Below are 26,297 nucleotides of genomic sequence, written 5' to 3'. Positions count from 1 at the left end.
TGGCTTTTTTTTTAACTTAACTCAAGAATCCTTGTACTTCTTCCACCACTTATAAGTGACAAGATTACATGATAAACAATGAAGTATCATCTCTGTGCAAACACTGAATGATTTAAGTGAACAGAGTTGTGTAAATGGTAAAGACAAAGATTAAAAAAAAATCAATTAAATCAAGCAGTTGTTTATTCGTGGATCTGTTTTAAATTGAAGACCACAGCTTCCATCAGCTCTATTTCCCATGAGAGTGAGTTCCACTCTGTGTTACCCTCACTCATGTATATGCAGTGATAACTATTCAAACACTGTAACTCAAAAGGCAGGTAGTCATTGGTGTGCATTGCTCGTTGTGAGACAGCAGCTTCGAGATGAATGAGTAAACAGATTGATTCAAATAGAAGAAAGACAGGAATAAGCAACAGATGGCAAAAGAAAGAAGCTGCCATAACAATTCACTGCACCTCTTTTTGTCTCCACCTTCTCCATCACCCTCCCAAGAGAGAGGAGCAACGTAAGGATGGAGATAAGAGGACACAAGAGGGATGATGTATCATACCTAAAACAAATATGTTTCAGAAAGGTTTGTGTCAATCATTTATTGAATATTTAAATTTCTGTTTCAGCCAGTCACATAACAGTTTAGATGTTCTTGACACATGTCAGATAGTCTGATGATTCATCTATTGATCACTTGTCTCTTCGCCACCTGAAGGAACTTCTCCTCTCCCACATTATCAGTGATTGGGATGTTAGGGTAACCCAAGTCTGCTAGACTACTACCAGTGTCAAAATCATAAAGAAAACATAACAGGGAAATGTTGTAGCCTGATTATCGGACTTTACCCCTCACTACATTATTCAGTATGATCAATTACTAAGTAAATGTACCTGTCCTGCCAACAAAATTTTCAATCTACGAAGCTGTGGGAGAAAATTGCGATGAAGACAATTTTAGATGTGGATTGAGGAAAATACAGCTGCGTCAGTTTGCAGCCATATTCTTGTGATCTGTCCTGTCCAACTCCGTCTCCTAGAAACTGGGGTTATATGATGCTAATATGCAACTACAATAAAAGGCTGGTAAAAATGTAATGCTGCTCACATTACATTTGTATCAACATAATGGAAAAAAACATGTGAATTAATTTATCTGGCAAGTTACAAAATGTTGATACTGAACATATCAGCAAAATGTTCACTGACTGTGTGAATTTCATTTGTTTTCCTTTGATATCCACCACTGCAATACCAATGTCCACTCATGGCAAATACAGCATTATTGAAATTGTCATGGTCAGGCCAAGGTCTCATAGGCTCTCTACTCTTGTCCTCTGGAAACTCTGCAATAAAAGGTAATATTTTGTTAGGTTAAAAAAAACAGATGTCTTACATAAAGACTGCATAAAGAAAATATATGGCCGAGGTTCATCTTTCCTCTTTATTTTGATGGTGTCAACTGTACATCCACAGATGAACAGTGTATTAATTGTAGCTTTAGTTTTTACTAATTATAGGGATACATGACATTTATTATATTATTTAGAATATTTCTTTAATTTGCAGTCTGCATGCACAAACACTGCTGGTAACATACATTTGTGAACACAGACCACACTACAGTTTAATACATCAAAATTAATATCAAAACACCCCTAAGCCTTACTTATATGGGGGGGGGGGGGCGACACCCATTCCGAAGGACCGCCATTCCAATGGTCCGCCATTCCGACCGGGTTATGGTTAAGGTAAGGGTTTCAGGTTCGGAATGGCGTCCTTTTTTCAAAAATAATTAAGGGCTGGCATTCCGAAATGGCGGTCCTTCGGAATTCCACCCTGGACCCGCTTATATGACTGAGCAGGGTCCAGTTAACTCACTTCTAGCATAACTGTAGGCATTTCATACAGACTTAGATTGACAAATATTAAAATGACGTGCAAAACAGCTGATAATAACAAACGAGTAACGTTAGCATAACGTTACAACAGCTGTTTAGCTACAACAGCTAGCAACTTTACCTGCAAACAAAGAAGCATTGTTAGCATTAGCTATGTTCTGAAGTTAACAGCTAACTACGTTCCTGGCAGGTCAACAGATTTAAAACAGTGTTTGGTTGGAGACGTTTGGTGGATAAGGTGAACAACAAAAAAGTTTGACTTACTTTATGACGACCGCAGTCCAGCGGCTCAGTCTCCGTCTCAAACACGGTGTGTTTACTTTGAAAATCCCGGTGATTATCTCTCTCAGTTGTGGGAAAGTGGCGGAAATATCACTGTATAACAGTTATGAATTATCTAAATTATTTAGGCTATTTGCTGGGGACCTTGTGGACAACTTCAACTCAAAGATACAGAGTGTATTTGACAAAATTGCACCACTCAAAACTAAATATGTAAAAAAACAGAAGGCTCCCTGGAGAAATGAAGTGGACATCAGATACTTAAAGAGAAAGTGTCGTCAGGCAGAGCGACAGTGGAGAAAAACAAGACTTCAGGTTCACAATGATATCTATAAGGATAAACTGAATGAATATAACAAAGCAATTAAACAAGCTAGACAATCATTCTTTTCTAAAATTATCAATGAAAACATTAATAATAGCAAAGTGCTTTTCTCCACTGTTGACAGACTCGTTAACCCACCATCCACCATTCCTTCAGAAATGTTGTCCTCAGAAAAATGTGATCAATTTGCTTCTTTCTTTAATAACAAAATCATTACTATTAGACAAAACATCACTGCTCTAAAATCGATAACTGAACTTGCCCTTCCTCTCTCCAGGAATTCCACCTGCGTCATGTCTCACTTTAAATGTTTAAATCTGACAGAGCTTGACAATATTGTTGGTCAGCTCAGGTCCTCCACCTGCTGCCTGGATCCTCTCCCAACTGCTTTTTTCAAAAATGTCTTTAACTGCTTAGCATCAGAGGTTCTACATATCATTAACCGGTCTCTACAGTCAGGTATATTTCCCACATCACTAAAAACAGCTGTCATCAAACCACTTCTGAAAAAAAACAATCTGGATCAAAGTGTCATTGCAAATTATAGGCCTATCTCCAACTTACCATTCCTCAGCAAAATACTTGAAAAAACAGTCTACATTCAGCTCAAGAATTATCTTGCATCAAATAGCCTTTTAGATACTTATCAGTCTGGTTTTCGGCCCCACCATAGCACAGAAATGGCACTCATCAAAGTTATAAATGATCTACATATAAACGCAGACTCCAAAAAAATCTCCATTCTTGTTCTACTTGATCTTAGTTCTGCGTTTGATACCGTTGACCACAAAATCTTACTGGAAAGGCTTGACAGGTGGGTTGGCTTGTCTGGTCCAGCTCTAAATTGGTTCAGAACCTACCTTCATGATAGGCAGTTTTACGTCTCCATTGGTGAATTCAACTCCAACACTATGAACATTACATGTGGGGTACCCCAAGGGTCAATTCTTGGACCACTGCTGTTCAATCTCTACATGCTTCCACTCTCACATGTCATACGCAAACATAATCTTAGTTACCATAATTATGCAGACAATTCGCAACTTTACATTTCACTACACCCATATTACCTATCACCCATAATATCCCTCACTCAGTGTATCAAAGACATTAATCAATGGATGTCAGAAATTTTTTTACAACTAAACAAAGACAAAACAGAAATACTCATCTTTGGTGCACAGGCTCAGAGACAGAAAATAGCAGCACATCTCAACTCTCTCTCTCTTGACAGCAAAACTGAAGCAAGGAATCTGGGTGTAATCATCAACAGCAATCTAAATTTCAGAAGTCATATCAACCACATCACAAGATCATCTTTCTATCATCTCAAAAATATTTCCAAATTGAGGGGCTTCCTGTCAAAATCAGACTCAGAAAAATTAATCCACGCATTTATAACAAGTAGACTAGATTACTGTAATGGTTTATTCACTGGACTCCCAAAATCAAGTATTCAGAGGTTACAACTAATTCAAAATGCAGCTGCACGTATTCTCACTGGTACCAAGAAATATCAACACATCACACCTGTTCTTAAATCTTTGCACTGGTTACCTGTTAGTACAAGAATTGATTTCAAAATACTACTCCTGGTTTACAAAGCACTGCATGGCCTTGCACCTCCGTACATCACAGACATGCTCATCACCTACACCCCAACAAGAACACTTTGGTCAACAAGCAGTGGCAACTTACTCATTCCTCGCACCAGATCCAAAGAAGGGGAGGCAGCTTTTAGTGTATATGCCCCACGAAAATGGAACACCTTGCCTGACACAGTTAGACATGCCACATCAGTAGCCACCTTTAAAACAGATTAAAAACATATCTTTTCTCAACAGCATTCTGTTGAACTGTGTGTGTATGTGTGTGTGTGCATGTGTCCATATGTGATTGTGTGAGTGTGTGCGCATGTGTGAGTCTAGTGTGTATGTGCTGAAAATGACATATATGATTGTTTACTTGCACTTGCACTCTTCTTGTTTTCTATTCGATTTCTAATTGTTTTTTATAGAACTATGTACACCTGTTGTGAAGCACATTGAGTCTGCCTTGTGCATGAAATGCGCTTTATAAATAAAGCTGAATTGAATTGAATTGAAAAGGTTGTATTTATTTCATTTCGCTCTCCTTAAACTGACAGCTCCGGCCAACACGCTTCAAAACGCCCAACTTTTACTTTGAAGGCTGTTTCCGACACTCAACTTTCTTTTTCAATGTTCATTGTACAAGTTGGATAAAGGAACAAGCTGCATTACACGTCTTACGACAATGAAATAGGAAATACCCCCTAAAATGGGATGTTTCATTATACAACGTAAACAATGGAGATTCATTATACTTCATGTACGGACCCGTTATAGGTCACTTCCGTTGTGGCTTTTGTTTTTGTGTTGTGGCTTTTGTATTTGGCCTGACACCTCTGGGCCACCGTACAACCGCCTAGCCCTGTGGAAAACTCCAGTCATGCGCAGTAAGTGCAGAGTGCATGCAGGTAGGTGCATAGGTATACAGACAGGTAGCCTGTCCAAACTCTTTATATTGGCCGAGTGGGATAATTGGATGGGCTTGTTCGACACCTGTGATGGCCACAGTAACTGGATTTTCTCTTTTATCTGTCAGAGCATTTGGTTGTTTGTTTACTGTCAGCATGTTGAGAGATTTTCTCCAAATATAACAAAAAAAATACCTCTGGAGTAACCTACCAACCATAGGGTATAGCAAGCACTCCCTGATCAGCTACAAGCTGCTCCTTGCTCCAGATCCTTCACTAAGGTTAAAATGATCCACTGATCTGTCTTGAAGATACTGTAATGTGTAATGTAAAATACATTGTGTTTCCTGTCACTGCTTCACAATACATAAAATAAACCATTTTTCACCAATTGAACGGTTTTAATGTGACATTAAAAGCAAAGAGAAACTGGGATTGTTCTATGTGTAAACATACTTGGACAATAACGCTGACCTGGCTGCAGTCTATTCCATTTGCATTAGCAGTAACTCCACACAGCTCTGACACGGCCGCGAGAGAGTGAGCAGTTAACACTTAGGGTGATATTAATGAGATGAGTGTAGGATTACGTGCATGCAAATCCCTTATGATCAATCTGATCCCAGTGCTGGAATGGCGGACTCCACCACTACCAATTAAAACTAACGTATATAGAGGTAGTTGGTAAATGTAAATACATCACAATGGCGATTGCAGAAAAAATGCTGACCTTAAAAAAACAAAAAAAATGATTTCATGATAATCTTAAGGATTATAACTTTAGAGGAAATATTGGCGATGTTGGTTTAATGCAGATAAAGTCTGCAGTGAATTGAAGCAAAAGACACGATGTGTTTACTTTACAAAACCACATTATCCAACCAAAAAGCTTTGATTGCCCAAACCTAGCCACACACTGATATGAGTCCCATTTTCCAATCTCTAATACTAATACATCAACATGATGGGAAATCAAATTAGTATTACAGAAACGTCTATAAGACAGGGTTTTCCTGTTGCTACTTTTCTAGCTCAGATACCAATTCTTAATCCTGCCTACAAAACTCTATTTGAATCATTGATAAATCTTGAGATGCAGGTGGTGGGCCCAATTTAAATCTCTGAAAACAGGTCGGAAATGTCGAGAAAGGATGAAGAAGCGTTGAGATGAATGAGGGAGGTGAGATTGGAAATTTAAAAGCCTGCGATGGAATAATTCTATCTTCTGTTCTTATGGCACTTTACCTCTCCTCCAAGTCTTCTCAGGGACTCTGATTTACATTCATTTGCCGCTGCTTAAAAGATGAGAAAGGATCAGCCTAATCAAACAGCAGTGCCCACGTCCAGCTCTCTGCAGTGTGTAAATAAAAGACTAAGTTCACTGTGATTTCAGTACTCTGTAAGTGGTGGTAAAACACCAAAACGATTGAATGATTGCTAATAATTATTTCAAAAGACATCAAACAAATATAAATCTCCCTGGAGGATTTCTTCATCCTCAAGTCGGACTCAACAAACAGCTTTGGGGCTTTGATGAGATGCTGTAAATAACTATGTACAAAGTAAATGACTTGTGAGACTTAGGGGTGTGTGTATGTGCATCTGTGTGTGTGTGTGTGTGTGTGAAAACATGAAGCATACACTGACTTTGATAAGTCAGAAGCTCCAGCAGGAGAGGAAGCTCCAATAAGAGCCAAAGTCACGCCTCTTCCGGTTTCCCTCATGGGACCTTATTTCAGAAGAACTTCATATGGTGTTGAATGGAGAGACAAATAAGTTTCTGATCCTGTCTGAATTGTGCCGTGAGCTAGACATATGATGTCTGTCAATTTAAAAAATCATTTTTCAACTTAAGAAAGCCTTAATTTGTCATAAAACTAATGAAATAAAAGACTTGTTAGTGACATTTCTCCCGTCGAACGGTCACCAAAACCCGTAACTTAAACCTTATAGAGCTGCTCCTGTATATTAGCAGCTCGCAGAACTGACAAACTACCCTTTCACATAACTGCACTTGTCAGTATGACCAGTTTTATTGTGATGGTCACCTTTGTTCGGCCATGTTGGTGTTGGTGGATTACACTGAGCGAGACGATGTTGTTCACTCAGCAGTTTAACACAAAACTAGATAATATTTTATTTTCTTTATGAAAAACAATGACTTTCTTGACTTGGAAACTTATCTTTTAAATTGACAGACATCATATGTGTGATTCATGGCACAGTTATTATTATTTGGCTCTTTCCATTCACTACCTTAAAAAGGATTTTCAGAAATAAGGTCCCGTGGAGCAGACCAGAAGGGGTGTGGCTTCAGCCCTCTATAGGGGTTTCTCCACACATTCAGACATGAACGACAGATTTCCTGTTGGGCTCCTGATTGTACTGTATTTTCTGGATGGAGTTACATTTACACCTGCCACTGAAATGCATCTACAATATACACTCAAAGATAATTTCCCTGAAACACTGACTTTATGTATTTCAATCACACATAAAATGTCCATCTAATTTTCTACATAAGTTCTACGTACGGTTAGATTACTGTTAGGAAATCCATAAATAATTATTTTGTGGATAAAATTTGAAAAATTGCATTAATTTAATTTAAGCTGACTGAAGTTATTTGATTTAGTCACACTGACTCAACATGATGAAAATACTTTGCATTAAATGACATTCTTTATGTAGAGCTTATGTAATACAATCAGATGGACATTTGTGTGATTGAAATACACAAAGTCAGTGTTTTGTGGAAATAATTCTTTTTGTGTGTAAAAATCTGCTTCCTCTCTCCTGCTGAAGCTTAGCCTGCCATGCAGATCATTTCCTGCCTTAATCTTTAGAAGCAGTTAGAATTGACAGTAAACACCTCGTCTCGTTTCCATGCTGACACCTGACAAGAGGCTGCCTGAGCCGCTTGACACCCAACATTTGTTGTTGTCACTTCTCTAAAAGATTTGGGTTTCTGCAGTAGTAAACGTGGAGTTTAGAAGCACTGCATTTACATTTCACATTAAAGCCGCAATGAGCAACATGTCTTATATGGAGTGGACGAAACGACTTTGTGTTGTTTGTAGTGATGAACCATTCAGAATTATAACCAAACTCTGCAGCTCCCCTCAGCGTTTTCACTTCTTTATGTCATTGTTCTGTTATTCCGGCCTTCACAATCATGGCACTCAGCTGTGTCGTTTTTGGCCACAGCTGGCAGATGTTTTCAGCAAAGATGCTTTAAAAACCCAACATTCACAACCTGATTAGCTTCAAACAGCAGACAGACAAAGTCAACAACTAGCTGGTGAAAACAGGGAAGTGTTTAGCAGCTAATGAAAGAGATACTTCCCTCAGGAATTGGAGGGACACCAAAACAAAGCCAAAAGGAGAAGGTGGTCATAAACAGAACTCTAAATGAACGCTAATGTTGCTCTGTGTATGATGGAAGGGTAAACTGTTTTCTTTGAGTTGATTATATTTGAATTTTGTGTTTGCAGCTTGTTCCACTGCCCCCAACTTTCAGACATTAGTCTAAGGCCCAATCCTATTTCCAAGTTTTACCCCTACCCCTGATTCTGAGTCAACTCTTGCCCGTGAGAACAGATCAACAAGGGGTAGTGGTTGAAATATTCCTCTTTGAAATGGGACAATCCTTCAAGACCCCCATAGGTCATCAGTTGACGTCAATGGTGTTTACGTTATGACCGAACATTTCCAGCATGATGTCTTCCACTGTGGTGATTTCTCAAGTGTTTCTGTGCCAATCCCGGTGTTGTCACAATGTCATTAAATAAAAAAGAGCACCGCTTCATTACCTGGCCACTAAAGTTAGCTGCACTTAGGGGCTAACATTAGCGACCTGTGCTCCTACTCTGCCAGTCTGTACTGATATTAGAGGAGCGGTACCAAGCGCAACAACTTCACTGCTAGACGTTAGTTCCATTGCAGGTGTCATACGCCAACCAAGGCAGGGATGCAACATTGATATACCTCAAAATGTGGGACCATCATGCACAAATCAGCGATAACAATGTAACGTTAGCGAGCTTGCTAGTTAGTAACCGAGACATGAGCAAACTGGTCGTGCTTATTACAAAGAAAAGTACTATAATACATTAGAAAGACAAAGAGAGCTAATAACCCTCAGTTTGGAGGGTTATGTAACACTTCACCTTACTCCTCTATCCCAACAGGAATGACACCCTCAACCTAGACGTGAGTGCAAAACGGAGGGGTAGGGCTAGGAACAGGGGGTGTACTGGGTCTGGGCCTGATGTTACTTATGCTAGAAGATATGTCAGAGATCAGCAGCAAGTAGGATAATTGAAAAGAAAAGCTCACCCAGTATCTAAAAGCGGACATCTGGGCACATGTCAGATTTTATAAACTTGCTGAGAACTGGCTGAGACACGCTGTGTGTAAAATCTGCCTCATGACAATTACTTAGCTGGTTAGCTGTTTTCACCCTGAGCTAACGTCTGCAGTCAAAAAGAATACAGCGAGGGTTAGCTAATCAGTCATGAACCGAGGAGGCGCTGTCAACTTTGTGTGCAGCCGAGTCATGTTTGTGCTGTTTGCCACGTTCAGGAAGTGCCCTGTCTGAGAGCTGCTGTGTGTTTTTGTAGATTACAGCACTTTGTGTGATGCACAGCAGACAGATTCACCCTAGCGGTGTTCCTTTAGCTCACTTGGTTAATTGGGTCTTGGCCGAATTAAAACAAGTCTGTGTGTTGTTTTCTCTGAACAGAATGTGATCACTGAGGATAAATACGTGTTGGACTGGGCTTTTCTCCCCTGTTGTGTTCCCATTTCCTGGTCAACGAGCCTTGACTTGTCTCGTCTTTGATGTGAGCAATCGATCAGCAGCGGCCTTTAAACAATGAATGAGTGAGAGGGGAAGGGATTACAGATGGAAACACAGCTGTCTGTAGCTCTGTGTGTGTGATTGATGATGCTCAGCCTCTGAGATCATCATTGAAACAGAAAGATGACCGTCTCTATCTGTACACTTGTCCCATCTCCCTCTGGTCCAACAGCTGCAGCTATTAGCAAAGAGACACAGAATATATTTAATGTCAAATGATGCACTGATATTTCTGATGTTTTCTCAGATGTTGCACAGTGTGTTCACATTCAATTTATCTTTTCTCTGTCTGTGTGTGTGTGTGTGTGTGTGTGTGTGTGTGTGTTTGTGGTTTTGTGTGTGTTTCCCAGTGCTGGGCCCATGCCCTGTTGCAGAAGCCAGAAGGTGTAACTCCATCTATAAGGGTTTCGCTCAGTGTCTGATGGCTCTGGGCGACAGTCTGACGGACAGCGCCCGCAAGGATGAAGACACACACGAGATACACTCCATCTGCAGGTCAGTGTCCATTCACGCACATACATTACCACATTAAACACAAACACTCTGAAAAAAATCCCAAAGCACTGAGTCAGTTAAACAGAAAGTCTGCCAAGTTTCAGTATTCAAATATGCATTTCTAAACCTCGTGGGGCAGTTAGGGTCGGTATGAGTATTCAGTTTAGGAGAGAGGGTTTAGAAAACAAAGAGAAACTGTAGGGAGAGCAGTACACATTCTTTCAGCTGGAACCGAGTATGCAAGTCTTTTGGAAAGAAAAGTTTAGACAAGCATTTTACAATTATACAAAGTCATTCTGCTATCTGATATCAATAGGGCACATCCAGGATGTACATCTGTACAATACCACAGGTCCACGTCTTGGCTTGCTTATCCCTCACTGGACTTGCTCAGGACCTGCTCAGATGTTATGGACTGGGCGAATATTCAATTGTGATTGGCTGCAGGGTGTCAGTTAACTCCTGATATACGAACACCTATGGAAGAATTCAAGTAGTTCCAGTGAAACTGTCTGTTCCCTGTAAGTTTATTGAATTGATTTGGGGACAATAACACAGCTGGCTGGTCTTGTTAAACATACCGTCAAATAAAATTTACGGTATTTCAAGCCTACACTGTTTTTGACTGTGAATCTTGCTAGCATAACATTAACTTTCTAGCTCAGCCATTCCCAAACTTAAGAATGACCCAGCCCAATTTGAAATTAGAACATTTTTCTGCAGCCCACCCAAAATTGTAATCACAACTCTGATCATCACGAGACTCAGATGAAGTATTTCCCCAAAAATAACACAACTCCCTTGTTCCATTAGTTCCGATACTTCTACTTACTATTTATTTGTTTAGCCTACTGTAAATGACCTCTACCTGCAGTACCTTCACGGCTTATCTTTATCTCCTGTTGCTGAGTCATAGTTTGTCCTATTTACTGAAGTAGTGAACAGCGTCACTATTCCATAAGAACCTTTTGAGATTGTTATTATTGTTGCAGCTATAAGTTGAACCCTCAGCTGTTGCCAGGGAAACAGAGTTAATGCTTGTGAAAAACTTTAGATTTGGGGTTGGGGTTATTTATATTGAAAATATAAATGAATGGACTTTTTTGTTCTTTGGCAAGTGACCATGGTATAAGCAGGATAATGCCCTTCGAGGTGTCCAGAATCAGGAATTATTGGACTCCGCTGCACGTCGAACGGTTCTGGCCTCCACATCATCTTGATAATGAACACCTCATCGGGCACAATCCCTTACATAAGGTGTACAATAATGGACGGGGGCTTTAAATGTGTTAAATTTACTACCTGATTTAAAATAGACTCCTCAGTGTTATTACCTGCATAAATAAGAGAACAGTGCTGATACAGTAAGGTTAGCTGTCTGTATGATACATCTGACATGGAAAAGGGAATTCTGCACAGTGGATATTGAAGATGCTGTCGCACCAAACTGACATCATGACTCTTGATATTTCTTCCTCCATTGTTGCAAACTAAATTTTCATTTGCTATTTAGAGTGTGAGAGAATCTGCGTTTGACAAGCACACATCACAGGATGGTGATATAGTCTCTGATAAAATAAAAAATGATTTTACTGACTATGATTATATGTCTAGGGCTATTGAGTCTCTCATTCACACAAACAGAATGATTACAGTGATTTATAGAGCGTGGCTGCTAGATCGGTGTCTCTTGAAGCTGAAGGAGAAATCACTTCCAATTTGTTTATCTTGTTCATTGCATCATTTTTTATATGCACCGCTATCACAGTTCATATGACACTGATGTAAAAAAAAAATGCTACCTGCAGCACCTTTAAGTTTTTTTTATGGCTTTATTGATAGGACAGCCCAGAGATGACAGGAAACGGGGGGGGGGGTAACATGCAGCAAAGGGCCTCAGGTCGGACTTGAACCCCAGGCTGCTGCGGTGAGGACAATGCCTCTGCACATGGGACGCCCGCTCTACCAACTGAGCTAGTGGGTGCCCCAGCTGAGTGCTTTTAACCTACACTATGAAGTCCTACCTTTAAGTGTAAAGATAAATATCTTTTTTATTAGCTGCTAAAGATAAATAAACATGAAATAAACAGTAATATAGCGGTTGTTCATATTATTACATTTTTCAAAAGTGGATAAAACCATTCCAGACCTCTGGCTGGGTGTTTCCTGTGACAGCCGTGACATTTGAGAATCACAGCCCCGTATAGCATACAAACATCGATACAAAACTTTTCTCCCCAGTTTTCAATTCAGGCACATAGTGTTGATAATTTAACAATGTAAGACGTCACGACGAAAATGAGGGACACAATAAGGTGCGAGGTGGAGGGGGTTCTCAGCTTCTTCAAAGCAAATTCTGATTAAGATTTCTATCATCCATAATTTAACACTCTCTGTGTGTTTAACTCAGAAATTAACTGTAATGAACACCACATGCTTTAGTATTCAGTAAGTGACATACTATAAAGAGTAAGGCTGGTAGTTATATGGCAGCATGAACAGATAATGTTCCATTTTCAGCTTTAATCAAAACACACTGTATGGGAAAAACATTAACATAACATTTAATTTGAAGAAGTCACACACAGTCACTAGTTCTATTAAGATCAATGTACAGGAAATGAATGAATCTATCTATAATTAAGTTTTACATTTCAAAATGGTTAAAGACATCACTTAATCAATGACAGACGCACATCAAACTTTAATTGTAAAGAACGTGTCTGTCTTCTACATTTCTCCGTTCAGTGAACCCAAATGACAATGAACCAAAAATAGTCCGTTCATACTTTCTCCTCCCGTCACTAACAACTAAACATGTGTACTCACGTGCAAGGATAAACGCCTGGCAAATGTTTCCTTGTTCACTTCATCCAGTCTCTTTGTGAAAATGGCAGACTCATCAAGATAACTTTGAAAACCAGTAAAGTTCCCACTCTAGTGAACGCTGGTGTTGCATCAGCTGGACACAGTTTGCCATCACATGCTGGGGTGGTTGACTAATAAAGTGGGCCCAATATTATAGGGGCCCATAAGAATATCAGATGAGAGCAGAATTTCACTGGATTTAAAAGTGTGTGTGGGTGTTTTTTTTTGTTTTTGTTTTTTTGACCATATAAGCATATGAGTCAAAGCAAACACCAAAGATATACTGACTCTGTAGCAAAAATGCATTTTAACTTTCAACACTTGGCCCCTAACAGCACTGCCCCTCCTCCTCTCCAGCATATCTTCACTCTGCAGCTCTCTTTTTAGCCTCTCATTGTTTCTGCTGGAGGCCTGATGATGCTGATTAAAAATGCAGAACATCTCTCACTTCCCTTCTCTCCTCCCCACCTTTGATTTTCTCTCACCACTCCATTTCTCTATATCCTGTATCTATCCATCATTCCCGCCTCTCTCTCTGTCATCATCTCACCACTCTATTTATACATACCTCTGCCATCCATCTTCCCCAGAAGTCGTATCCTCTCGACCAGGGAAAGGAGCCATAATGTCTGAAGCGTTTCAGAGTAGGATCGCTGGTCTGAGAGCAATGTTTCTGTCGAGAGACATTTGTAGAGTTACAAAATCATACTGAACTCTTTAATCGTCACAGCGCACTGTACACAGATACTGGGAACAGCAGAGGTCAACCAAAGAAGTCAACGTAGGTGTTTCTCTCAAATAAAGTTGCTCCACTGCAGAGCTGACGAGATAAGTAGCTATTTAATGCAACATAACAAGTGTGACCAGCACTCTTTTCTCACTACATTATGAATGAGGCTTTTGCAAACTAAAGAGCCTGATCAGGCAGTGATAGCGTACCTGCTCCATATACAACAACTTACAGACGTTAGATAGTTCAGAGGAAAGTGTTGGTGCTCAGCTCACCAGGTGTGACTCAGTGGAACTGACTCCAGGGAGGATTTTCCTTTTGTTCAAAACATATTTTCATTCAGGTCTACAAAGCATGACACTATAGTCCTTGAGAAAAACCTAAGTGAGTTATTTTGAATGTATCCTCCTGTGAGGGTAAATTAAAGTATGGATTGCCATGACATTTAGTACACTTTCTTGTCTCCCTCAGATGAATTGTAATAGATTTGGTGATCCTCTGACTTTTCATCCGACACCATCCATAAGGTCAAAATTGTAAGTCTGTCCAGTAGGCTAGTTGAAGGCTGCAGCTACCTGAAAAAAAAGCATGACATTACAAGCAGACTCAGATGTACTTTGTTCTAAGTAGCAAAACAAATCTGACAAATAGCAAATCATTTCACAGCTTCCTGATTGATCAGCAACTGAAAAGACAAGGAATCGTTAAAAATCCGTAAGGACACCAATATTTCAAGGTAAAACATCATATTTGATAACCCATTAGCTAATGTTAGCATTCAACCACTCTTAGCTTACATTACCATGTAATAGTGTTAGGATACGCTAGCTTAAGTTAATTCTCAAATATCAGCGCACATTTGGATACATTAATTTAAAGTTGGGATTGGAACTGTATGTAAACAAACAGTAATGTTAGCTTGAAAGTGGTTGAATGCTAACGTTAGCTAACGGGTTATCACACATGTTGTTTGAACCAATGTCACTCCAGGTTTTCACTGTCCTTATGTCCCATCCTTTTTGTTGCTGATTGATACTCAATCAGGAAGCTGTGAAATTGAAACAGTTTTACATTTATAGGTCTTGCAACCTCGAACACAGCAGAATAACATTAATCTGGCATTTGAGCTTCCCACCCTGAGCGCCGTTATTATGGATCTTGCAAGACCTGCTCTACTCTGCTTCTGATTGGCTTGCGTCCATCGTTTTCATATAACGAAGGCCACAACAGCTTCATGGTTTGAGCACTCCATTATACATACAGTGTTTTGATGGAAGAAGGTGAGAAAAACGACGGAGTTCAACTGATAGGTGTCTTCTTCCCGTCGAGATTTTTATGGCCCTGGTAGTCCGCTGATCAGTGAGACCTGTTATGGCTGTCCTGGCTTGTGTTTTTATTGCGGTTGGTTTGTAAAACAAGCAGCCAGCTGCAGGGGTGATAACAGTAGATTGTAAGCTGTAGTTTCCTCGGTAAACTCACTGACCATTTGGGCTGTTGAACCCGCTGCGTTTCTGGGCTACTTAGCGGATCAGTGGCAGGGCAGCCCTGCAGCAGACACCCTGCAGACACACTGCCTGTTTGCTCTGCCTAACCCAGAGACCCTCTGGCAGCGAAGTGCTGCTCTGGAGGGCCAATGACACGAGAGGAGCAGCAGAAGGCTAGGAAGGGGGCCAAGGAGATTGGTGTGATTACTGGGTGGGCTACAGCTCATAAACTGCCAGAACTAGAACTACACTATGCATTAACAGTTTGAGTCAAGCATAAACCAACCAGGGAAAGAGTAGGGCAGGTCTAGCAACAAAAAAAACCAGTGCGATGACAATACCCTTGTGAATATGGTCTATGTTAACATTTAACCTGCAAAACAACAGCTTTTAAGCATTGTTATTGTAAACACGTTAGCATGCAGAAACTAGCATTTAGAATAAAGAACCATCACCTTGAAAAGAGCTAGTTCAATGTGCTGAACGGCCTTGTTGGAAGGCCAAAGTGTTTATAGATGTTCCAAATGGCCACGCTCGAAGGTGGAACGAAAAGCCGGCTGTCCTACAGAGAGGGGACGCTGTTTAAACACAGGGGTAACAGCATGCATTTTCAGACAGTCTCTCCTGTAGTCATAGTGTTGCATTCAGTTGTTCACTATTCAAAAGTAGTTGTGCAGAGACTGAAAAAGGAGAACTTGAGAGAGAAGGTCAAACCCTGGCTCCTTCCTTCACAACGTGAACTGGATGTGAATGCTGGATTGTCGGTTTCGGATAAGTTACAGGAATTGTCAGACAAAGACCCCCAATCCCAGTGTCAGGAAGGTTTCTGATGAGGGGTCAACCACTTTTGATGAAGTATACTTACTTCTTTTGTCTGCATCATTTTATTAATGTAAGAATGATGCGTGCGTTGATTTGTATTTATGTTCGTTACCTTTATGCTCAAAAATTTAGGACCAGAGTTTTGATCAAATTAAGGGTACAAGAATGGTTTGAGAGAATAATAACTCTGGAAGAGTGTGTGTGTGTGTGTGTGTGTGTGTGTGTGTGTGTGTGTGTGTGGGTGTGTGAGTGTGTTTGTGTCACCATGGCCCTGCAGCCCACCCGTGGTACCACTCCACTGTTGTTAAGTCTCTTCTATTCCTTGAGGTAGCAATTAAACTACTAATCCTGCAACCCAGCCACCTTAGTGTGAGTGTTGCCTAATGCAGGGACATAAGAGCTCGCTCCCTCTCTCTTTCTCTCTCTCTCCCACACACACACACACACACACACACACACACACGGTCCACATACCCACCTCTCCCCAATCTACACTCTCTGTGTCCTCACCTCACTTCTTCCTTCTCTCATTTTTGTTCTCACTCATCCCCCTCTACTTGCCTCTCTTCCTCTCTTTGTTTGCTCTCTCTTCCCCTCCCTCTCTCCTCTCTTCCTCCACCTCCTTCCATCCCTCTTCTCTGTTTTCCTTTTCAGCTTCCTCTCTCCACTCAGGAATATGGCTTTAGTACTTCTATCAGAGCCACTTAATGAGGAGGTAGCATGGTGCTCCCCTCTGAAGATCCACAAGCACATTCAAATGTTCGCACACACACACGCTACAGTGTAGTCTGAATAAGAGGCTATGATTTGCATCTAGGCCAAGGCTGCTCCATTGTCAGAGTGCTCCCAGGAGTGCAGCACTGCTTTTATTCCTCATATTCACAATAGGCATTATGCGGCTGCAATCATTCGCTGTGAATCGAGAAGAGGTTAGGTGAAAAGGGAATATTTGGGGCTAAAGATGCAGAGGAATTAGGCACAATAGACTTAATCAGTAACCTTTTGCTGCAGCTTTAAAAAGAATAGGGGAGGATCGGATAATGGAAGCACACAATGAGGCAACTTCAAGTGTTTATGGGTTATCAATAATACATTTCTTAATGGTTAAACCACTTGTTATCAGCTTTGAATAATTTATTTCAGTAGTTATGACTTGTCTCATATAAATAATAAGAAGGCTTGGGTTGCCAGGTTGTGATTTCATTTTTTTATTTTTTTTTTGCTGGGTCCACATGTACAGACTGAGTGACGTTTACCTCAGGGTCAGCATCATGCCTCTGAATTTGTTATTTTTAAAAACAGTGTGTGGGCGCTTTAAATAAAAAAAGTACAAGGATTCAGTGACCACGAGGAATGTAGCATAAGCTGCTAATGCTAGTGATACTTGGCCTGTATTGACTGGGGACTCCTTAAAAACACGGTGTTTCAGACTGTTGTGTAACTGATGCGCGTTCTTGTCGGCTCACATTGGCTGTCTCACTGCTTGTAACTTCAAACAGAGATGATTTTTTAGTTTTGGTGACCATTGCTGCTCCGGTACCGTGTGAAACCAAAAGTGAATGCTGACTTATTGATTTAAAGCTAGACCATGATCTTTCTGGTAGTTAATTACCTTAATCTAGCCAAGTAGTTTTATTGCCTACACTTAACCAAACTGCACCTGAAAATGGAAATATTTTTTTAAATACCTAAAACCTAAAACAATAGATTCACAAAGTCTAATAGTAAAAAGGCATAAACAAAACTACTTCCACATGGGACACTGAAACATTTTTGGTCTACTTGGTCAGCGCATCAATTCAGCTGATGCATTCTTGAGTGCTTTTGTACTATATCACCTACATTACGGGTTTTCCAGCAGTAAACTTCTCATTAAGCCACCCAAACAGTCCAAAAAAGATTGAGTGGGACTCGAGTTTGCGACTTGGACTCAGGTCGCCCTTAAGTAGCACACTCAGTGACTTGAGACTTGACTTGGACTTGAGATTTGGGACTCGTGAACAATCTTTATTTTTTATTTTTTGGCGCATCAACATTAAGAAAATGTCTGACGAGCTGAACATCATTCCCTCATACGTAACACATCTGGTGCGCACAGCCACAGATGACAACAACACTATAGCGGTGAGCACAACTGCTGCTGCTCTCCCATTTGTCATAAGCTTTGTCTGTAGGAATACACACAAGGTGCAAACAAAAGAATCGCCAAATGCAACATTTGCAGACTGATTATAAAGGATGCTGGATTGACCACATCAAACTTTATCAGGCAGCTGAAAACACACCTGGAGAGGTCAGTCACTTGGTAATGTGAAAGTTAACCTGAGCGCCTGCACACATTTAGTACAGTGTGCTAACCTAGAATTGTTAAACAACCCAGACAACTGTATCCACAAAAATGTCCTGTTCAGTAAGAAAATGAATTAAACAGCCAATAACTCCAATGATATTTCATCATGAGTTTTATATTCATGCAAGGAATCATTTTTGTCACAAAGAAAGGAGCCAGTTTTCACAAATGGTAGAAATCTCTTTTTGAACACAACTGTTCATGTTTTTATATCTCTAGTTTATGGACCTGCAGTATATTTCAGATAATTTGGCAGCAATAGTGTTTTCATTGTGTGTTTTTTTCTTCATATTGCATTGCAATAGCCTGTTTAAAGTGATCATATACCAAACAACTAATCAGCGCTGACACTATGCTAATAGATAACGGAGTCTGGATGTGTGTTGTTATCTGGGTCTGCACGCTGCTTCTGTGTGTTGACTCATTTGCTTCACGACAATCCCAGTTGCTTTATCAACCACACTTGAGTGCGAAGCAAACACACTATCAATTCAACAGTCATACAAGTTAATCAACTCTCTGATTTCTCTTTGTCATTCACAGCGCTCTGCTGTCATTCCCTGTCACTACAGTAAGCGCTGGGATGAAGCTTTTGTGTTGTGAGACAGCAAAGCGCTGAAGGTGGGTTTTGATTGGCCCAGCCAGGTAGCTAACTTAAAGCTAAGCTAACAGCACTGACTGAGCTAACAACAATCTTCAAATAATAGGGTAATTAAAGAACAGTCACCAGCAACATTCAGTGTTGGCCAATCACAAACAGACTTTTCTGTCTGTGCTGTTATATTTTCTGGCCTAAACACATGAAAACAAGATGCTTTTGTCACATCTGATGAACAATAAAGTCACAAACTCGCGTTCAATGCGCTAACGTTAACCTCTAACATCACAATATCAGAAGCGATGCCTCCCTCCTCCTCATCGCGAGGCTTACTAGTGTCCAGCTTAATGATTACTTAGCAATACTTGAGTGCAACAAAACTTTTTGTTGAAAAAACAGGAAATTATGTGAGAGTATCGTGATCTAAATACTCAGGGAGAAAAATCGTGATTCACATTTTAGCAAGAATCGTGCAGCCCTACTGCTGCGCCTATACTCATACTGTAGCTATTGTTAGTGGGACAAGCACAAAGTAGGATGTGGTCCATGCCCCCCCGTTGGGTACCCACAAGCATAAACACACACCCACTTTACGGGAATCAATAACCAACCCATACCTGGCCAATGAGTCACAGTGCAGTGATGCATCACAGTATATCTCATGCTCACAGATGCCTGATATTCACTATGAAGAATGAAACTGGAAAGAAAAACATAAAACCTGCTGCTGTTAGAAGCAGAGGTTATTGTTACGCACACTGACAGTCCAGCAGAGAGAGGGGTAACACAGAAAACAGCTCTCCATGTGAATATAGAGGATGTGGGAGAGCACCAGTTAAAGTATCATCACACTCAATACAGAGTGACTCTTAGAAAACTGAGAGGCATCCTGCAGATAGAGCAGAATGACAGAGCAGGGGGGGAATAAGTATTCAATTACAATAAGTTCCCTTCAAACATCTTAAAAAGGTGCAATATGTAAGAGTCAGCCACCGTACTCAAAACAAATAGGGGGCAGCATAATCAACAGAGGAGCCACTAACTGCTGCTTAACTGTAGCTGCCATTAGTGAGTTAGCTCAGTTAGCTGTGCCGCTAGCAGTTCAGACTGGGAGCTCAGGGACTAGGGGAGTATTTGGGCTTGTGTCCCAGTAGCGTTTTTTATCTGAGTGCCACCTTTTTCGTGCAGCACTTCGAGTTAAAACATCTCTCGACTGCTCAGAAAGGCGCTGGTGACGTCACTGTCGCTCTCTTTTCTTTTTCCAGGCATAGGCGATAACATTCACCGTATTAGTGTCTCCTATAGATCATGCCATGCACCCACATCCACCTCGCTCTGATGTCAAACAACAAAGATAGTAAAGATAGTAAACCGCAAAGGGGCACAGCACAGCAGCCGTTGTCAAGATATTATTGTCATAGTAATGTTTTTTCTCTAAGTGCAGAGTCAGCGCTTTTCTACTTGGGGGGGGGGAAAAAAATGCTATGTGGACACGGACAATTAAGTGTTTACACTACTGGCCGATATGAGTGGAGAGTTCTTGCAACTGCTTTTATAACACTGCTACATCAGTACACTTTAAGACTAATAATTACTGGGTACAATACACACAATTGCAGATGAACATTTAATATCCATTAACATTATAGACACGTCCACTGACTGTACATGTCCCAGGCAGATACTAGGCTCAACTTAGTCTTGTTTTCTCCCTCCCCCACTATACATAAAAGGCATGCACTTCGTTGGTATATTATAGGTGGACTTTTTATTAGACTAAATGTGTTCTAAATTAATAATAAATACATAAAGGCTTTAGTGTTTGATTAGGAGAGCCTCATCATCAGACAGACAGTAATGACCATGTAGTTAAGGTAGGCAGTGGGGTTCAGTGCCCCCATCACAGACCTCTCTAATGTGTGAAACCTTACTGTGAGTACTGAGGCAGGTTGAAAGCCACACACTGTTGATCATACTCACTTTATGTAATTATGCAGTCCGGTCTGTAGACCTTTATCAGGTCGGGTAGAGATCTGAAGGAGCTCTGATGCTACACAGCAGCAGGGAAAAGGTCAGCGATGTGTCTCACATTATCCTTACTAAGTAGGGTCTTTGAGCAAACAGAAGAGTGTGAATGAGGCGGACTCACAATATAAAAACCCAGATCTGTTATGTTGATTAAACATGTCGGGGACAATTAGTGACACTGTGAGTCATACAGTGGATACTCAATAAGATGGGCTTAATCAGAGGGATTAAAGACTTATCCAAGAATCTCATAGATTTAAATAAATCAGTCATCTCAAGATACACAAACTGTGCAGCAACAAACACTTAACAGCCCCTGAGAAGGACACCACCATTCATTTTAAAAGGTTTAATCCTACAAAGTCTGAGGAGAGGTCTCACCTAAATTACAGGACGTAGCTGAAGCACAACGCTGAGAAAACTCCACACAGAAACTGTTTAGCTGAAGTATTTTTAAAGTATAAAGAAGAGCAAGGTAAAAATGTAACCTGTGTTTCCATGGTTACAGCCGCACAAACAAAAGCTGGAGTCTACCAGTCGCTACAATGGATGTTATCAGAAAACTACTCCCTCACTGAGGAACCCAGCTCATAAAGGTGCAGGCAGGCGAGGTGGTTAGCACCGTTGCCTCACAGCTTGAAGGTTGTGGGTTCCAATCCCAGCCGGGGCGGGGCCTGTCTGTGTGGAGTTTGCATGTTCTCATGTGCTTGTGTGGGTATCCTGCGGGTGCTCGGGTTTACCCCACCATCAAAACATGTATGTTGGGCACACCACTGCTCCTCCATGATGGATTAAACGCAGAGAACCAGTTTCATCATGTTGTAAGTTGTGTGATATGTGATAAAAAGGAAGACTCTTCTTAAACTTTCCTTTTACCGTCTGTAAGAAAATACAATACATCCATTTATATTTGAAAATTAATAGGAATTGAAGATTGATTCCTTTGGCATTGTGTTCCTTGGTGGTTACTACAGCAGAGGCCAGTAACTGTGCTCGGAGTGGTGATGTGGGTGTCTTATGAATAATCCACCAACTCTTTTCAGCTTTTGCACCCTTTCAGCACCTGCGACTGGCACACACATCTCCTCTCCACTATCTGGAGAGACTGTGGACGCACAGACTGACGGTTATTATGTTAGTCATATGAGAAAGATAGCATAAACTCACTGTTGAGTAGACTGTTATTATGTGATGAATTAATATTAAGATTATTTTGGGTACGCCACAAGGTGTAAAAATGAAAGAAGAAAGTTACTTTATGAATATTTGAAGTTTTATTGAAAATCACATGCTAGAAGGCAAGCTATTATTTCTCTACTGTATTAATGAACACTAATCTTAATACTTACTCCCTCAAAGACTGTCAAAGAGGGCCCACAAACAAAGCTCCACACCCCTTCCCTCAGCAGACACCCCCCTCCCTTCACCCAGCAGTGTTTCCATTTGCCTTTATATTTTTATCCTCCACAGATTTAGATAAGGCCATTCATGCTTTCATCGCATCTCATTGCTGCGTCTCTATTCCTATTCCTGCCTCAGTTTGAAGTCACTTTGAGCTCTACAGCTCATTTAGGATGCAGCAGTTAGGATTTCAACTGCCGCCAAACAAAGACACCATAATATTCCCAAGTTCTGCGTCGCTTTCTGGTGTAGATTTAGATATGGTTGAGAGGGGCAAAGAGGAAGAGTTTTAGTTCTCCCTTTTCTCATTTTTACAAAAAAGCTGCCACACATACAAGAAAGTGGGGTTACAGATCTGTGAAAGCCTCTGCCGCTCACGAATTCCACATGAAATTGGTTGTTTTACATGTACAAAAATAGTTATTTACTGCTTAAGCCTTTACTGCAGAGATCAAGCCTTGTGTGAGGGGGAAATATAAAGAGCTTCAACAAGGTGAAGGAAGCCTTCTTGAAGCACACCAACCCGGTAACCCTGATGAAGGCCACTGCAGCTGAAGTGTGATGATTTTAGTATAAAAGCTTTGTCAAACTCATCAAAAATAGCGGAATTCTTTTCATTTCTATGCTTCTTGCAACTCACTGGAGCTGAGAGGCTGCGACAGGGTTTTTTTTTAACCTTTAGTAAAATAACCTTGGACAAAATAGTCACGATGTTTTCTGAGGTTTCTGCAGGATGTGAAAAAAGATCCACATTACTGACGTCTTCGACAAAATCACTTTTAAATCCATTTTGTGTTATTTCCAGCTCTGTTGCAAAAGATGATTGGGAAACTTGCTGAATGTTCCAAGATAGTTTGGCACTATTTAATGATCTTTTTAAACTTCTGAGAAAAGGAAGCTAGTCTAGTCTAGTTTTTAAAATTGAAATATTACCAAAGAAATACAAGTGTAGATGGGAGGGAAGTGGGAACTGTGATGGTGATGTTATCATGTTAATTATGCTTTCATTAAACCACACCAGAGCAAACATGATTATACACACACACACACACACACACACACACACACACACCACAGGATCTGACATACTGGGGCTGGAGGCCATCTATATTGTTAATGTAAGTCGTCCGCATATGTTACAAGTCCAGTGTAGTAAAGCATTAAGGAAGTCACGGACAGATTCAGAATGAGTGTGAGGGCCCCTGGGTGCCACTCCCCACCTCATTTAAGCCTTCACAAAAAGGGTGTTGTCACACCATGATTGGCTGGGAGGAGAATGCCCCAAGCTGCTTCCTCTCTTCAATCAGGAGTCAGTCTCCCCACCCTGCGCACAGGTGATCTGAATCCCCTGCAGTTAGTCCAGAGGGATTTTTGAAAATCAGCCCATAACAAAGAAAGATAGCAAGTCTTAAACAATGGGACTGCTACAACTGCTCGAAGGTAAAAGCAATAATCCAGCATGTAACCCCCTGCAACACTGTTGTTTTACTCTAACGAACAACATTAGTTAGCTTAAGAGCTAACTAATTCTCACACAAAGGTTTGAGACATACTAAAAACTCTCACATACTGTTAGCATGCTAACCAGCTAGCCCCAGGCCTGAAAACCTCTTTCTCCCAACAGGCCAAAGCTCCTGTGCTAGCATGGTAAGTAAACACAAACCATCCCCAGGTAGTCCGGCTAGCTGCATGGCTAACTGAGCTAACAAGCTGACAGTAGCTTCAGTCATGGATGTGTAAACAGGTCACAGTCAGCAGTCTCTCTGGTAAAATGCAACCTCCAACCGACCAAGTGTAATTAAACACAGAAAAGTGTGATCTTGAACCTGTGTCGATACGTGAGTTTTGTGGGAGGGCAATTGCGGACGCGCCTTGAACAGGGTCAGGCTGGTTGTTTTCACCTGCCTCCATTCTTCATGCTAATTTATGCTAAGCGGCTGCTGGTGTCAGCTTCATGTTTATAGTACAGACATGGGAGGCTTCTCATCTCAGTCTCCACAAGAAGGTAGTAAATGAGCATCTTTCTCAAAATGTCAGAAAAATCCTCCAAAGTTAGAAGCAGCCTATCCTGCTCTCTGCTTTGACTTCAGTGCACTCTGAAGCTAATTATCTTGATCTAATGTAAATGAATTGTACTCAACTATATACACTTCCAATGTACTATACAGTATACTTTAGTCCGATGACCTGCCCAACGTCATCTACTCTAGTGTTTTTTTCGGCTCCTGTATTAGCTGCTGTTAGCTTACCTAACACACATCTAAATAAATCTGTCCTGTCATTATGCGTTGGCTCTTGACCCTAAAGTGGAAAACTCTGCTCAAGCTCACGCTCCTCCGATGTACAAGGTGCAGACTGTGTCACCGGAGTTGAACACGCAGTACCTTTTAGTTCCTTGCGTTCCCTCACCCACGTCCCATGATGCTCTGCTGTTTCTCTGCTCTCACTTGCACTCTGTTGCCCTCTCCAATTTCTCGAAACAACTTCGTTTAGCTAAATGTGCCCCACATGTCAGGAAATGCCGTGACACAGAGCCACGAACACTCGGTTGACCATATTGCTGTTTATATTTCAAGTGAAAAAAAAAACTGAGCCCAGAGCTGGGGTTTGGAGGTTTTCAGATGTCAGCAGCAGCATGTTAGCTGCAGAACAGACGTACTCTCAGGAGGTTTTTATTATTGTGAAAGCAGCTGGTTGTCTGTCAGTGTCCTCAACGCGTTTCTGCTGTCTCTGCACCACCTGTGACTTGAGCAAAGACCCACACACCTACACCTACATACACACCGCAGGAAGACACACACAAGTTCCGACCGTACAAACCCACAACTCTGCACCACTGCACATGACGCCATCTCTTTCTATTTCAGACTTTGTCATACACTCTTACACACACACACACACACACACACACACGTACAAAGATGATAGCCAGATGCTGGTACCCCCACAGCAACCTCCTCCCCTCCATCAGCAGCTTCTCCCACAGCAGCAGGCAAGCAGACGTCCTCCTCCAGCAGCGTTCTGTCAGAGGTGAAACACTGGAGTGTTTAAGCCCTGGACACAGGCCAAACACACACACACACACACACACACACACACACACACACACAAAAAAAAACCACAAACTGACATGCAGAGTCATCAAGGAGGCCAGGCCTGCAGCGGTGATGGTTGAAGATTTTGTAAAACTGCTGTGGGTGTGTTCATGCGTGTGTCTTCCCTGCTGTGTCGACAGTCACAACATTCATTAAATAAGTGGGTAAAGACGGGTCTAAAGAAATGATATCTGTGTACACAGTATGTGACAGCAGAGAGACTATTGTGTGCTGCAATCTGTCAGATGCAGACACAGACTATGTGTGTCGGTGTAACTACTTGCATTTGTCTACTTATAATCAGCAGCAAATGTCCTCAAAATGAGAAATGTCGTCATTTCTTTCTTTTTAAGGGATTTTAGTAAGAGTTATGATTCAGGAGTTCAGTTCAGGTGAGAATTACAGCCACACTTGGTTACGATATAAGCCTTCAGGGCATCACAATGCAGGACGGAGGCGAGCATCCCATTCCATCATGACTTATCTTATTTGTCTGGATTAGATTCTGGCAATCAATCCCTCATCAACTGCAGTAATAAATCAAAACTGCTAAACTGATCCATTCAGAG

General features: G+C 41.0%; 1 protein-coding gene across 1 annotated transcript in view; it reads left to right on the top strand.

The window, feature by feature from the left end:
* nrn1la (neuritin 1-like a) overlaps window positions 1–26,297 on the top strand; it is an 85,565-nt gene that overhangs the window by 52,658 nt on the left and 6,610 nt on the right. The window contains exon 2 of the mRNA XM_084364212.1: window positions 10,208–10,352. Within this exon, the coding sequence (XP_084220338.1) occupies window positions 10,208–10,352 (145 nt within the window). The remainder of the gene's footprint in view (window positions 1–10,207; window positions 10,353–26,297) is intronic.

Source organism: Pagrus pagrus (assembly GCF_965226575.1).
Source record: "Pagrus pagrus genome assembly, chromosome: 10".
Lineage (NCBI taxonomy): Eukaryota > Metazoa > Chordata > Actinopteri > Spariformes > Sparidae > Pagrus > Pagrus pagrus.
Note: the sequence above shows the minus strand (reverse complement) of the source record. Positions and strands in the feature narration are given on the sequence as shown.